This window comes from Schistocerca serialis, chromosome 3 (genome assembly GCF_023864345.2).
Source record: "Schistocerca serialis cubense isolate TAMUIC-IGC-003099 chromosome 3, iqSchSeri2.2, whole genome shotgun sequence".
NCBI lineage: Eukaryota > Metazoa > Arthropoda > Insecta > Orthoptera > Acrididae > Schistocerca > Schistocerca serialis.
Window position 1 is genome coordinate 817,014,274 of NC_064640.1, and position 12,230 is coordinate 817,026,503.

General features: G+C 40.2%; 1 protein-coding gene across 1 annotated transcript in view; it reads left to right on the forward strand.

The window, feature by feature from the left end:
- Window positions 1-12,230, forward strand: part of LOC126470701 (heat shock 70 kDa protein 14-like) — a 203,539-nt gene that overhangs the window by 161,500 nt on the left and 29,809 nt on the right. The window contains exon 6 of the mRNA XM_050098702.1: window positions 3,187-3,445. Coding sequence (XP_049954659.1) covers window positions 3,187-3,445 — 259 coding nt within the window. The remainder of the gene's footprint in view (window positions 1-3,186; window positions 3,446-12,230) is intronic.

Here is a 12,230-nt window from a genome sequence, read left to right on the forward strand (position 1 = left end):
GGTGTGTTTTATCATTTTCTCCAAGTTTTAGCACATGTCCTCCATCCCTGTGTGTCCTCCACCCTCGTGCTTTCAGGGTGGGGGTTTTAATGTGTTGCAGAGTGGCTGGCTTTTCCTTTTTATCCTCATTGTCAGCCAGCCATGGTAACGTGCTCTTTTGATTTAAGATCTTCTACCTGTTTTCTGCGTCTTTGTGGTTTTCTTGTCCCCTTTTGTCCATTTAAGTGTGTTGACCTTCAGTCGTTGTCATTTTTCCTTTCATTCTGTTTGGTCTTGTCTCATTGTCTTACTCTCACCCTTGTGGCATTGTTTCCTTTGGAACAGTGGACCGATGACCTCATAGTTTGGTCCCTTCCTCACTCTTTTAAACCAACCAACTAGGCCACTCTTTGTGCAGTCTATTGATTACTGGCTTTCCCAGCATTATTTGTGCCAGGTTTACTTAATTGGTACACTACATGGCTATGACAATTGAAACATGATGTCCTCCCTCTCTCAAAAAAAGAAGAAGAAGAAGAAGAAGAAGAAGAAGAAGAAGAAGAAGAAGAAGAAGGAGGAGGAGAAGAAAAGACCTTATAGATGTGTGCTGATAGAATGGATGACCATTGAGGCAAAATGGTCGTTAGTGGTAACCTCAGGTGAACCTGCCACACCGTAGTTTTATAACACCTACATAGGCAGTCAGTGCCCTCTATCTGGGTGGACTGTACAGAACCCAAGCTGTTTGTGGGAATGCATGTGGATCCCAACTAAGACGAAAGAAATATCTCCATGTTACGGGTGGGTCATTAGCAGTCACCAAAACCCTCTGGAACTGCACCAGGAAATTGAACTTTGATCATTGTTGAAAGGCACAATCTTGTCAGAATGTCTTTGTTGTGGAGTAGAAAAACACGATACCCTCAGCTACCATAAGGCCTTGTAAGTTGTAGGGACGTCATGGACATTGACACTGCTGAACTGAAAAAGTAGTGGGGAATCGGAAGCATAACAGAAGAGAGGAATTTGATGATGTAAGTGAATGGTGAACTGTAGAGAACTGTTGCCTTCACCATAACATTCAGTTGGCTATCCTAGAACTCATCAAGGTTTTATTTATTATACTAAAAGTAAAACTTTAGGTACCCAATCTAATGTGGTGCTACAAATGCCAATGGTGTGGTAACACCACAGGAAAGACACCTTCAAAGCCACGACATTATGTTCAGTGCCAGACTTCTGTCTAAATTGCTCAGATAGTCAGCTGCTGACCAGAAAAAGGGATCGGTTGGTAGGACGTGTTCTGAGGCATCAAGGGATCACCAATTTAGTATTTGAGGGCAGCGTGGAGGCTAAAAATCATAGGGGGAGACCAAGAGGTGAATACACGAAGCAGATTCAGAAGGGCGTAGGTTGCAGTAGGTACTGGGAGATGAAGAAGCTTGCACAGGATAGAGTAGCATGGAGAGCTGCATCAAACCAGTCTCAGGACTGAAGACCACAACAACAACAACAGTCAGCTGCTAGGAGCAGGCTTTGCGTGGTATTTTTAGAAGAAACGAAAATTTAAAAAATTATGTTGGTCATTAAAATTTCCTGTACTGAGAAAGAAATAACATAATACCTTGCAACCTCCTCTGTTCTGCATCTACGTACATACTCTGCAGGCCACCTAATGGTGCCCGACAGAGGGTAACTTGTACGAATGCTAGTCATTTTCTTTCCTGTTCCACTTGCAAACAGAGTGAGGGGAAAATGACTGTTCATATGCTACCATACGAGTCCTAATTTCTTTTACATTGTCTGTGCAGTCCATATGTGATGCTATGTTGGTGGCAGTAGAATTGTTCTGCAGTTGGCTGCAGATGCTGATTCTCTAAGTTCTCTCAGTAGTGTTTCGGGAAAAGAATGCCAGCTTTCCTCCGGGGATTACCATGTGGGTTCACGAAGTATCTCTGCAATACTTTCATGTTGATTGAACCTACTGGTAACAAATCTACCGACACGCTTTTGAATTGCTTTGATGTCTTCCTTTAATCCATCCTGATGTGGATCCCAAACACTCTAGCAGTACTCAATAATGGGTCTCACAAGTGTTCTATACACTATTGCCTGCCCCCCCTCCCGTTTCCAGGGAAGAGAATGTTTTTATCACTTATATGAATGATATTCCATAACAGAATATTTGTTTGTAACCTATATAAAATCAGGTCACAGATATCAGGATATTTAGACTCAAAACTAAAGAAAATCCACTTCCGAACAACACTGTCTTCCATGCTCATGTGCAGTCAGGTGTCTGCTTATATGAACATGGTCTCCTATATAACGGACTTGTAAGAACTTTACAGTTAGTTGACTAGTTTTTGAAGCGATTGTCTCTGAAGCTGGGCGTTTTGCATTGAAATGCAATTTTGACGTTATTTTTGAATAGACTCGTCATTGATTTTGAAGGATATTATTGCGTTTTACTTAATAACGTGTACACATTTTATGGAAGCTTTAATGCTGCTTGGAAGTCCATGTTCAAAAGAAATGGACTTGGCTGTCTTTTAATCTAGGTACCTTAAATATCCTGTTAAATCATTGGGTCTTATCAATTGGTATGAGCCTCTTATGGTGGCTGTGAACCAGCACGCAATTAAGTTTTGCCATTTCATTCCCCCCCCCCCCCCCCCCCTTTTTGTCATCTCTGCCTTTTGTGGTGCTACAATAAATGCAGAACACCATGTATTAAGAGATACAGTCTAAATGTGTGTATTTTTAAACAGTGGAGACATTGGGCCATAGTGTGTAGATGGAGGGTGGGCGGGGAGGAGAGAGAGAGAGAGAGAGAGAGAGAGAGAGAGAGAGAGAGAGAGAGAGAGAGAGAGAGAGAGATTGTCTACATCTGACAAAGGACTTAGTATTTTAGCTTACAGTGTCAAACAGTCTTCTTTCAGTGTGCCTGTTTGCCACCAAGCACCTCCCATATGTGGTGAGTAGTAATCTATCTTTTTGATATGTAATTATCAGTTCCCTTAATTCTACTATAGAGTTTCTTATTGGAACACATAAAAAACTGAGCAGTTGTTGTGGTGAAAAACTACTATAACAACCTTAACTGTTTGCTTTCCAATTTTTTAATAAAAGAAGGAAGACTGACTAGTGATACCATTATTCAATATGTGTGGGCCATTTAAACATAATACTTTCTTCTTATTGCAGGAAATGGAAGTTGGATCCAAATGATAGTCGGCGTGCTATGGCTAAATTGTACAATGCTGCAGAGCAGTGCAAACACATTTTGTCCACAATGAGTACAGCTCATTGTTTTATTGAGTCTTTGTGTGAAGGAACAGACTTTAGCTACAATGTTACAAGAGCACGATTTGAAAATTTGATTAGTGCAGCTGTGAAAATGTGCACTGCCCCCATAGAAGAAGCATTGAGCCAAGCAGGTATCGATTGCAGAGACATAAACAAGGTGAGTCATCTGGTAGAGTTACTACCATTTTACAACATTACCCTTTCTCCATCCCTTCCCCAGTCCCTCATACCCTTCCATGCCCCCAACCCTCCCATTTACCATTCCCTTTTGCACTGTGTAACAATTCTGAGTCAGGTGTTTCTTCTTGTGATAATGCTCATGTTCTATTTCTTATTTTTTATTTTATTTTATTATACTGTATTGCTCTTCTGTGTCAGTGATTCAAGGCTATGACCATAGCATCATACTTTCAGGTGAATTTTCAAGCTCTATGTCTACATATGTACTCGGCAAGCCATCTTATGGTGCATGACAGAAGGTACCTTGTACCAACACTAATCATTTCCTTTCCTGTCCACTTGCAAATAGAGCAAGGGAAAAAGCAACTGTCTACGTGCCTCCATATGAACTGTAATATCTCTTATCTTATTGTCATGGTCCTTAAGCAAAATGTACTACATTGATGGCAGTAGAATCATTCTTCAGTCAGCAGCAAATGCTGATACTCTGACTTTTCTCAATAGTATTTCACAAAAAGAATGTGGTCTTCCCTCCAGGGATTTCCATTTCAGTTCACGAAGCACCTTAGTAATAATCATTTGTTGATCGAACCTACTGGTAACAAACCAAGCAGCCTGCCTGTGAATTGCTTCGATGCTTCCTTTTATGCGACCTGGTGGGGATCCCAAACACTCGAGCAGTACTCAAGAATGAGTTGTACTAGTATTCTATACTTGGTCTCCTTTATGGATGAACCACACATTCCACACGATATTAGGCAAGTGTACTAGTTTCTTTGGCTCTTCATTGTATGTCACAGATGCAAGGTGGTGGTGGTGGTGGTGGTGGTGGTGGTGGTGGTGATGATGATTTTACATTATTCTCCAGTTCTTTTCACTTACCTATGTTTCCTGTTAGGAAACACTGTGTGTGTGTGTGTGTGTGTGTGTGTGTGTGTAAATTCTCAAAATATGTGAATGCATAATGTTTGCCTAAAAGAACAGACACCACGGTGCAGAATCTGCAGCTATGAAAAATTATATGTAAATTGAAGGGGGATAACTGCTGTCAGCTGCCGCAGGACGTTAAGTGGAATTGGTGGCGATGAGCGAAAATGTGTACTGGACCGAGACTCAAATCTGGGCTCTCCTGCATACTAGACAGGTGCAGTAACCACTGAACCATCCGGGACACAGTGTGAAATTTAAACTTCTGTGATTTCTCCAAATAAATGTAGGCAAATGCCAGAACGGTTCCCTTGAAAAGGATGTGGGCGATTTCGTTCCCGATACCTGCATACACTGAGCTCGTACTCTCACTTCCTTGTCATTGGTGGGCTATAAGACCCTAATCTTCACTTCTTCTTTTATTTACCATGAGTATTGCTGTCTAGTGTATACCAGCAGCAAGTGCAAGGCAAATAAATGAGAATATTAGTTCATATGTCTTAGCTGCTTCAGTTCAATTGTCAAGATTTTCAGCTCCGATTAGTCTGTCGCAAGCTGTGCTGCTGTATGTAAGAAAGCAAAATGAGTGAACTCTGGAAGCACTCAGTATTTTTAGATATGTTGGTCACAGAATATGGGAAGTAGGCAGAACTTAAGAGCTCTTTTTTTTTTATAGTTCATTTTGCCTGGTCTCAAGTTGATTATGGTTGTCTGATGTGTCAGTATGCTCAGTCATTCTAGATGAAAACCTGTGAAGCAGTCAATCATGCGGAAATAGTGTTGGCCACCAAACCTTTTATGATCAGCTCCACTGTATGCTCTGAAGCTAGCAAACCACCTCTTGTAATTGCATAGCAGCTCATCATGGTGTGAGAAGATTATAAAGTTTCCTCAGTGCAGAAGACACAGGCACACCATATCGTCGGTCACCCATTGACAGAAAAACACACTGAATAACAATTTGTGAGCACGTATCGGGCCTTTGGAATACATAGAAGTCAGGGGAAGCTCATGGAGGCCAGACGGATTGAACTTTAAAATGGTAAGTAGGTTATTAGTAAATGTTACTACATGCGACATAAGAGAGTGAACCTTCCATCTACTAGCCACAATTACAAGAATTGTGCAATTGAACATCTCACAGACAAAGTTGTAATTGCTGCATGTGCCTTTAGAGTTGTTACCAATGCAGAATGTAAAATTTATTAATCAAACTCTAGAACCTGACCTAATCCATTCCCTGGAATGATTTATTGCTGTGCAGGAAGGGGTCATTTCATCCAAGCACTTAATGCAACACGTAGAGCATTTCAGAGAAGGATGACGACATATGACAATGATTGTGAGTGCTGCAGTACCAAGTGCTACAGTGGCTCTGACTCTGGTGCGTGTAGCTTTTATTCTTTTGAGGTGGAGAGCCAGTCATCAGCATAAACCACCAATACTCCAGGTTTTAGTAGACTAGATCCATAGAGCATAAGAGAGAGTGAGAGTATAACTTTGTAGTGTGAATGTAGAGTAGGTGTAAATTTAGGATTAAGAGAAAAGGAAGCACTGGGACAAGCCATGAAGGTTTAAATTGCCAGAAGTGAAAACAAGTGCAAAAAGAAGACTTCTAAGCAAATAGCAATAAGCAGCTTAGTAAGAAAGATTTGATGCCGTATCTAACACGTCAGCAACTTGCTAGTTGTTTTGGGTATAAAATTTATTTGTAATTTGTACAAACAAGTAGTGTGATATGAAAATGGTGCGTCTTGTTCGTGTGTGTGTGTGTGTGTGTGTGTGTGTGTGTGTGTGTGTGTGTGTGTGCGCGCGTGTGTGCATGTGTAAGGGGGGGCGCTTGTAAAGTAGTATAACACAATATAGTTAGCCTTACTCAAATTCAAAGAAGCCATCGAGGCAACTATTTAATATCGGAAGAATTTTTTAATTAATATTGTATTTAACTTTTCTTGCAATATAAGACACACAGATAAATAACATTTACACTACCAGAAAAAAAACTTAAATAATGAATGTAAAGTACATTCTTTTTGAAGCATGCAGAAATTTTTTAGATCTTCACTAATTTGTCAGGTCCTTTCTCTCCTAAATTATTTCTTAATTTTGACCAAACAAGCCAGTAGGTGGAGAAGATCCTCTCAATGGATGCAGTGCTAGCAGGGCAAGAAAAGGGGCCTAATAAAGTAATTGTAAGAATGGGTTACATTTTGAATAAGTTAATAATAGGAATTTTAATTGAACTATCGTCAATGTGAAAAATAGAAAAAACAATAAAACCCACAAAAACTAAATTTGACCCACTGGGTTGGATTTTTTTTTTTAAAAAATACCCAAGTTTACCTCAACTCTCATGTATGGCCATATTAGAGTAAATCTGAGCAGTGCATTGCCACAGCTATGAAAGCAGGCGAGCACGGGATGTTGTCACTGTAATAATTCAACAAGGCCAGTGCAGTGTTTTGATGTAGATTAGCTTGTTGAAACAGTGAACTCAGCAGTACTGCATATACTAATGCAGCAAAGGGCAAGGCAGTTGTCCAAACTGACAGTGGCAGTGGATTTTTTGGATACGTGACTGATAGTGCTGCATATGCATGAATGAATGGTGCACTGCTATTGACAATAAGTACAAGTAATTTTTGTAATGGATTTATTGTTAGTCTTGCAGCCGAATTGGGGCGACAGGGTTTTGCCAAATGAGGATACCATGTGGACCTGCCAATAAAAAGTCACTGGTTTGAGGCCACAGATGGACAACAGCTCTATACACTAAGTCCCTCCCCACAATTAGTCCCAATTTGCAGTGGACTACACCAGGTCATCTCCAGTAGCATGGCTGACCACTGCTCAGAGTGCAGCAGGTATCCACACTAGGCATCTTCACATGGTAGGCATCCCCTACTGTGACTCAGCTGGGTGTCAGCCGGGGCCACACAGCATCGTCAAGAACATGCTGCAAACGCTCGGGGCAAAAGCCGCATCAGTATTGTGTGGAATGTGAGCAGCCAGCACAGTGGAATTCAGTGGCCAGCTGGCCACTGATAGAGTCTATCGAGCAGCTGAGATGCCTCAATGTAAGAACTTGTTAGATTTGCAGCTGCCTTTCCCTGGAACCTCTCGGGCTCCCACCTCGCCTCCGTCGCCTGTTTGCACCGTGCTGGCTCGTAGCCACTCCACCCTGCACCAGGGAACACTGTAGTTAGCACACTGGATTCATATTCAGAAGGACCAGAATTCAAATCGACATCGAGCCATTCACATTTAGGGTTGTCATAGTCCCTCCCTCTCACCCTCTGAAATAGATATAGCATTTGCTGGGATTGTTCGTTACAGAAAAGCTTGTCCTATTTCCTTCCTCATTTTGATCATATCTGTGCTTGTGTTCTCTCTCTCTAATTACAATGAACGGTACATTGCAATCTATTATCTTCCTTTTCTTTTCTTTGTGGTTTTTGAGAAGGACATTGAGTGCTATTGCATCAGTTGTCACTTTGATTCCATACTAAACTGCAAGCACAAGGTTTCATTTCATATCGGTGTGATTCAAAGGAAGAATTACACAGTAATTAAATTTCCAGAGATTTCCATGAATTTTGCCTTGAAGCAGGCTAAATATCTGCTTGCCATCTTTTTCCAGGGCAATGATGTGGAGCACATTTGGTAATGCACAATTCATCAGTTGTCATTTATAGAGTCTACTTTTCACAAATTTTTAATCCTGAAAGTGGTTCTTCATGTCAGAAGGTGACACTGGCATTGACAGACAGTCTGTCACTCCCTTGCCATTCCTAAAGCAGTTGACCTGATCTTAAACATATTTTATGTTGGCATCTTCTATACTGTTGCTGTTTTCCCCAATCTGTAAGACATGGTGTATACGACCCGGGACAACCGGGAGATCTGGGAAAAACCCGGGAATTTGTTCATCTGGGAGAAAACCAGGAAAAACCAGGGAATTTTTTAGAATTCTGGAAATTTTTCGTTGTTTTAGTTTCCAGTTAAATTTGTGTAACTTTGACTGGTAAGAACCAATACTCTAACAAAGGATATTACTGTATCCCACTACTCCAGAATAATACTGCAGCATTAAAACATGAACGAGAGAAAAAATGAAAATAAAACTTAAATTGCAAAGGAAATGCGCCATATAAATTAACACAGTGCACGTACAAGCGTCTGTCAACAGCAAAATGTGTTAAAGGCTGTAGGAAGACTATGCAATGCTTCATAACAACGAATTGCCTGCGATGAGTGTGACGACACAACTGTTTAAATTTGATTCATTTAAGTAGTTACGAGCGGGCTCGTGCACACGCGTATGAGTAATACCTTCTCCCGCTTCTGGCTACAGAAATGTGGCTGTTGGCTGTGCAAGCAGCAGTAGCAGCAACCAGCCACATGGGGTACCTGGAAAAAATTTACTGGCGCGCCCAAGCTGTCACATTCGAGCGTGCGCAGCAGTCCTGGATCTGGTGGAGGGGGGGGGGGGGGGGGCGGCAAACAGTTGTATCTGAACCGGGCAACAGTTGTGGGGGGAGAGGGCAGATTCATATTCTTGAGGGGGAAAAAACCTTTTACAAAGCACCTAGCATCCAGCGCACGTCGGTCTGTCGATTGTTCATATGAGTTTGAAATGCACCTCTGCTGGTTTTTGGACATTTTTGAACACATTCTAAGTTGATTTTTGAATGCGTGCATAGTGTACATGATATCTCTGCCAGGGGAATCCTCATCACATCTAGACATGAACTTTCCTCCAGACTAAACGGGACGGGGCTATACGAGCTGAGCGGAATAAAGCCGAACCGGTGAATGCCAACTGCTGCTTGTTTATGTGGTTGATTTGGTTTGCAAATGTTCAGCGTTGTTATAATTACTAGCGAAATCCATAGATTCAGATTAGCAGAGTTGAAATAAATGACTAACAGGAATAACAGGTAAGAAAGTTTATGTATTACCTTCTCGGTGTATCCAAGAAAGTGAATTTTGACGGAAAATTTTTGGCCACATCACTACATTAGACAGGGCCAGTTGTAGTCACGAGCTAGCAGCTGCTTAAGTTCCATTCTGGGAGTAGTGCGGAAAATGCATTGTACGAACACATACTAACACCTAACCGGAGAATAATCGCTGGATAACTAAACCAGTGATTGTGGCAGGGTTAGTAAAGTTAAACGGAGAATGAGTTTTGACAGTAGTAGGAATAGTTACAGAGTTAGTGATGACAAGATTGTTTGTTAGTACAAGGAAGGAGAAGAAATGGGGACATCACACAAATTATGGAAGAATATGGCGATTCCAAATTCATAAAAAAAATTTTATTCTCGTGCATGAAACTGGAGCATATGAATGAAATTTGAAACTAGTTCCTAACATAAAGCTTTTTGATTGTAGTAGGAAAATAGATATTTTGTGTTGCTACTTCGTGAATTATATTGCTGTAATATAAAAATGATCATTATTGCCAAAACAGTCTTCCTTATTTGGTGTGTGTTACAATTGCTGCAGTATTGGAATGGCCTATTTCGTTTTATCCAGGAAACAGTGACAAAACAGATGTAGTTAGATTGAGAAACCACACCATTCTTGGGTACTATTTGTATTAACAGCTTTTTCAGTATTAGACGACATTTCGATTTATCATGTAGCAAAATGTTTGACAAACTTTGATGAGGTAATAGCTCTTTCGCAGAAAGGAAAGCACACCATGTAAAGCTGTAGCAAGATTAGAGAGAAAAATCACTAGGACCTAAGGATTGAAGAAATGTGTACTGTCTTGCATGTCTCTTGTCTTTACTGGTTTTAGGTATCCTATATTTAATTTTATGTCACACAGAAGAGCAAGTTATTAGCTAATAGGTAATAAAGAGTCCTGATTTTGTGAATAGTTCTCGTTCTCCTGGTTACAAATAATCCCATCCAGTATTAATTGCATGTTTTTTTAAAAATAAGAGGGGCAGAATGTCAAACCGGCTGACTGGGAGAAGGAGAGACACTACAGGAATTTTAATTTCCACAGTCCTGAAATAGTTTGATGGGATCCGTTACAAAATATACACCTTTGAGTTACACAGAGCGAAATACAGTGATGTGTGGTATAAGAATGTTGTTTGAAGAGGCGTGGCACTGCAGTTCGGCACACTTAAGACCAAATAACATCTCTTACATTTCCTCTCAGATATATGTTTTATGTATCAGACTCTTCAGAAAGATGTGTGCTACAAAATGAACTTTTTTGAAAATTTTTTTTTTTTTTGTGTGTGCAGAGCAGTCTGAGCTATAGTGGAGGGTCTCTACGTGACACGTGTTTACGTTTAGTGATTTTTGTGTTTCCTCTTCGTTTACTGCTCTCACGTCAAATGAAAACAAGACAGATTTCTGTGGTTGGGAGCTATCAAGTGAATTAAAATACATTCACATAATTATGGTAGGCCAAAATGTGTTACTAGTTTCAGAATTTTTTTTATTTCCACCTTTCTGACAGTCAAGCATTAATCACCTTGCAGAACAGTGTAGTTATTTTTGTCGGTTTTCTAAAGAAATTTGGCTTTTATTAAGCTTTCCTGCTGAGGCAGTAAATTTGACACGCAGTGTTTAATTCCTCTCCATTGGCTAGTTTCAACTGTCCACTGCATTTCAAGTGCACGATTCCATCTTCTAGCACGTACGGAATTATGCCATAATAAAGATCCAAACATGAGATAATACAGTACTGGTACTCCAAGAAAATTTACATCCTGAAAACCACACTGAAAAGCTTAATATGAGGTTGAGGCCTACATCATTGGGAATCTGGACATGCGAATGTGCGCTTTAAGTCAAACGATGCTTTTTAGTATGGTTCACGAACTTCCGATGCTCTTGGTGTGTCCTCTGATGTCTTGTTTCTCTTATGACATAATGTAAGAAAGATCTTTTAATGTTTTAAATGTACGAACATACGGGCTTCCTACGTCACCGTAGCTGTGCAAGCGTGGTGACGCCTCTTATCTGGTGCTCTCTGGCAACTGCTGAAATGAATCTATTTTTAACAGGTCGCAGGAAAATATTGAGAATTGCAGTTCGAAAAGCGATATTTTCAAAGTAAATTTCCTTTTACGCAAAAGGAACTATGTGCAAGAATGTACAATGAATTTCTTAAATCGCAGAGTGTTTGCTCTCATTTAAAAATCAACTCTTTGATGACGAGCCATTTAGAAGAATTTTGAGCCCAGAAGATCAGAGATTTATGTCGGTATTAAAAATTTTACTGGCGTATTTGTGTGATGTATCTTAAAGTGGAACATGCACTGAACAGATCAACATTATATGTGAAAGCTTAGCTTCTCCTGTAGCTTATTAATATTCGAGACAAATATTCTATGTGAAAGCTTTGCTTTTCATGTAGCAACACTATGGATATTAACTTAAGCCATCAACTTTTCCTTTGGTGGAATTCGAATTTATACTTTCTTAATACAAAAATATGCAGCATACATGTTGCTGCCCATGAAAGATCTTCCGAGAACGTGTTTTTTTCCCCCTGAGTTTCATTTTGTAAAGTGCTGAGAAATTCTATGCTGCTGTATAAAACCATATCCGTTCAAAGGATTGACAAGTTTTACAGTTCTGACGGAAAGTATAATGTCACTTAACAGGGAAAAAGTGTATTTTCACACGGGAGGAAATGTATTTTTCACTGGGAGATCCAGGAATTTTTTCTCCTTGTCCCCGTATACACCCTGTAAGAGATCTGTGTGTTCCATAATTGTTCTATTCCAATGTTATAAGACTTATTCCACTGTCTACAGTAGATACCCTGTGGAGAGTTTGCTGTGTGAATGCCATGACAT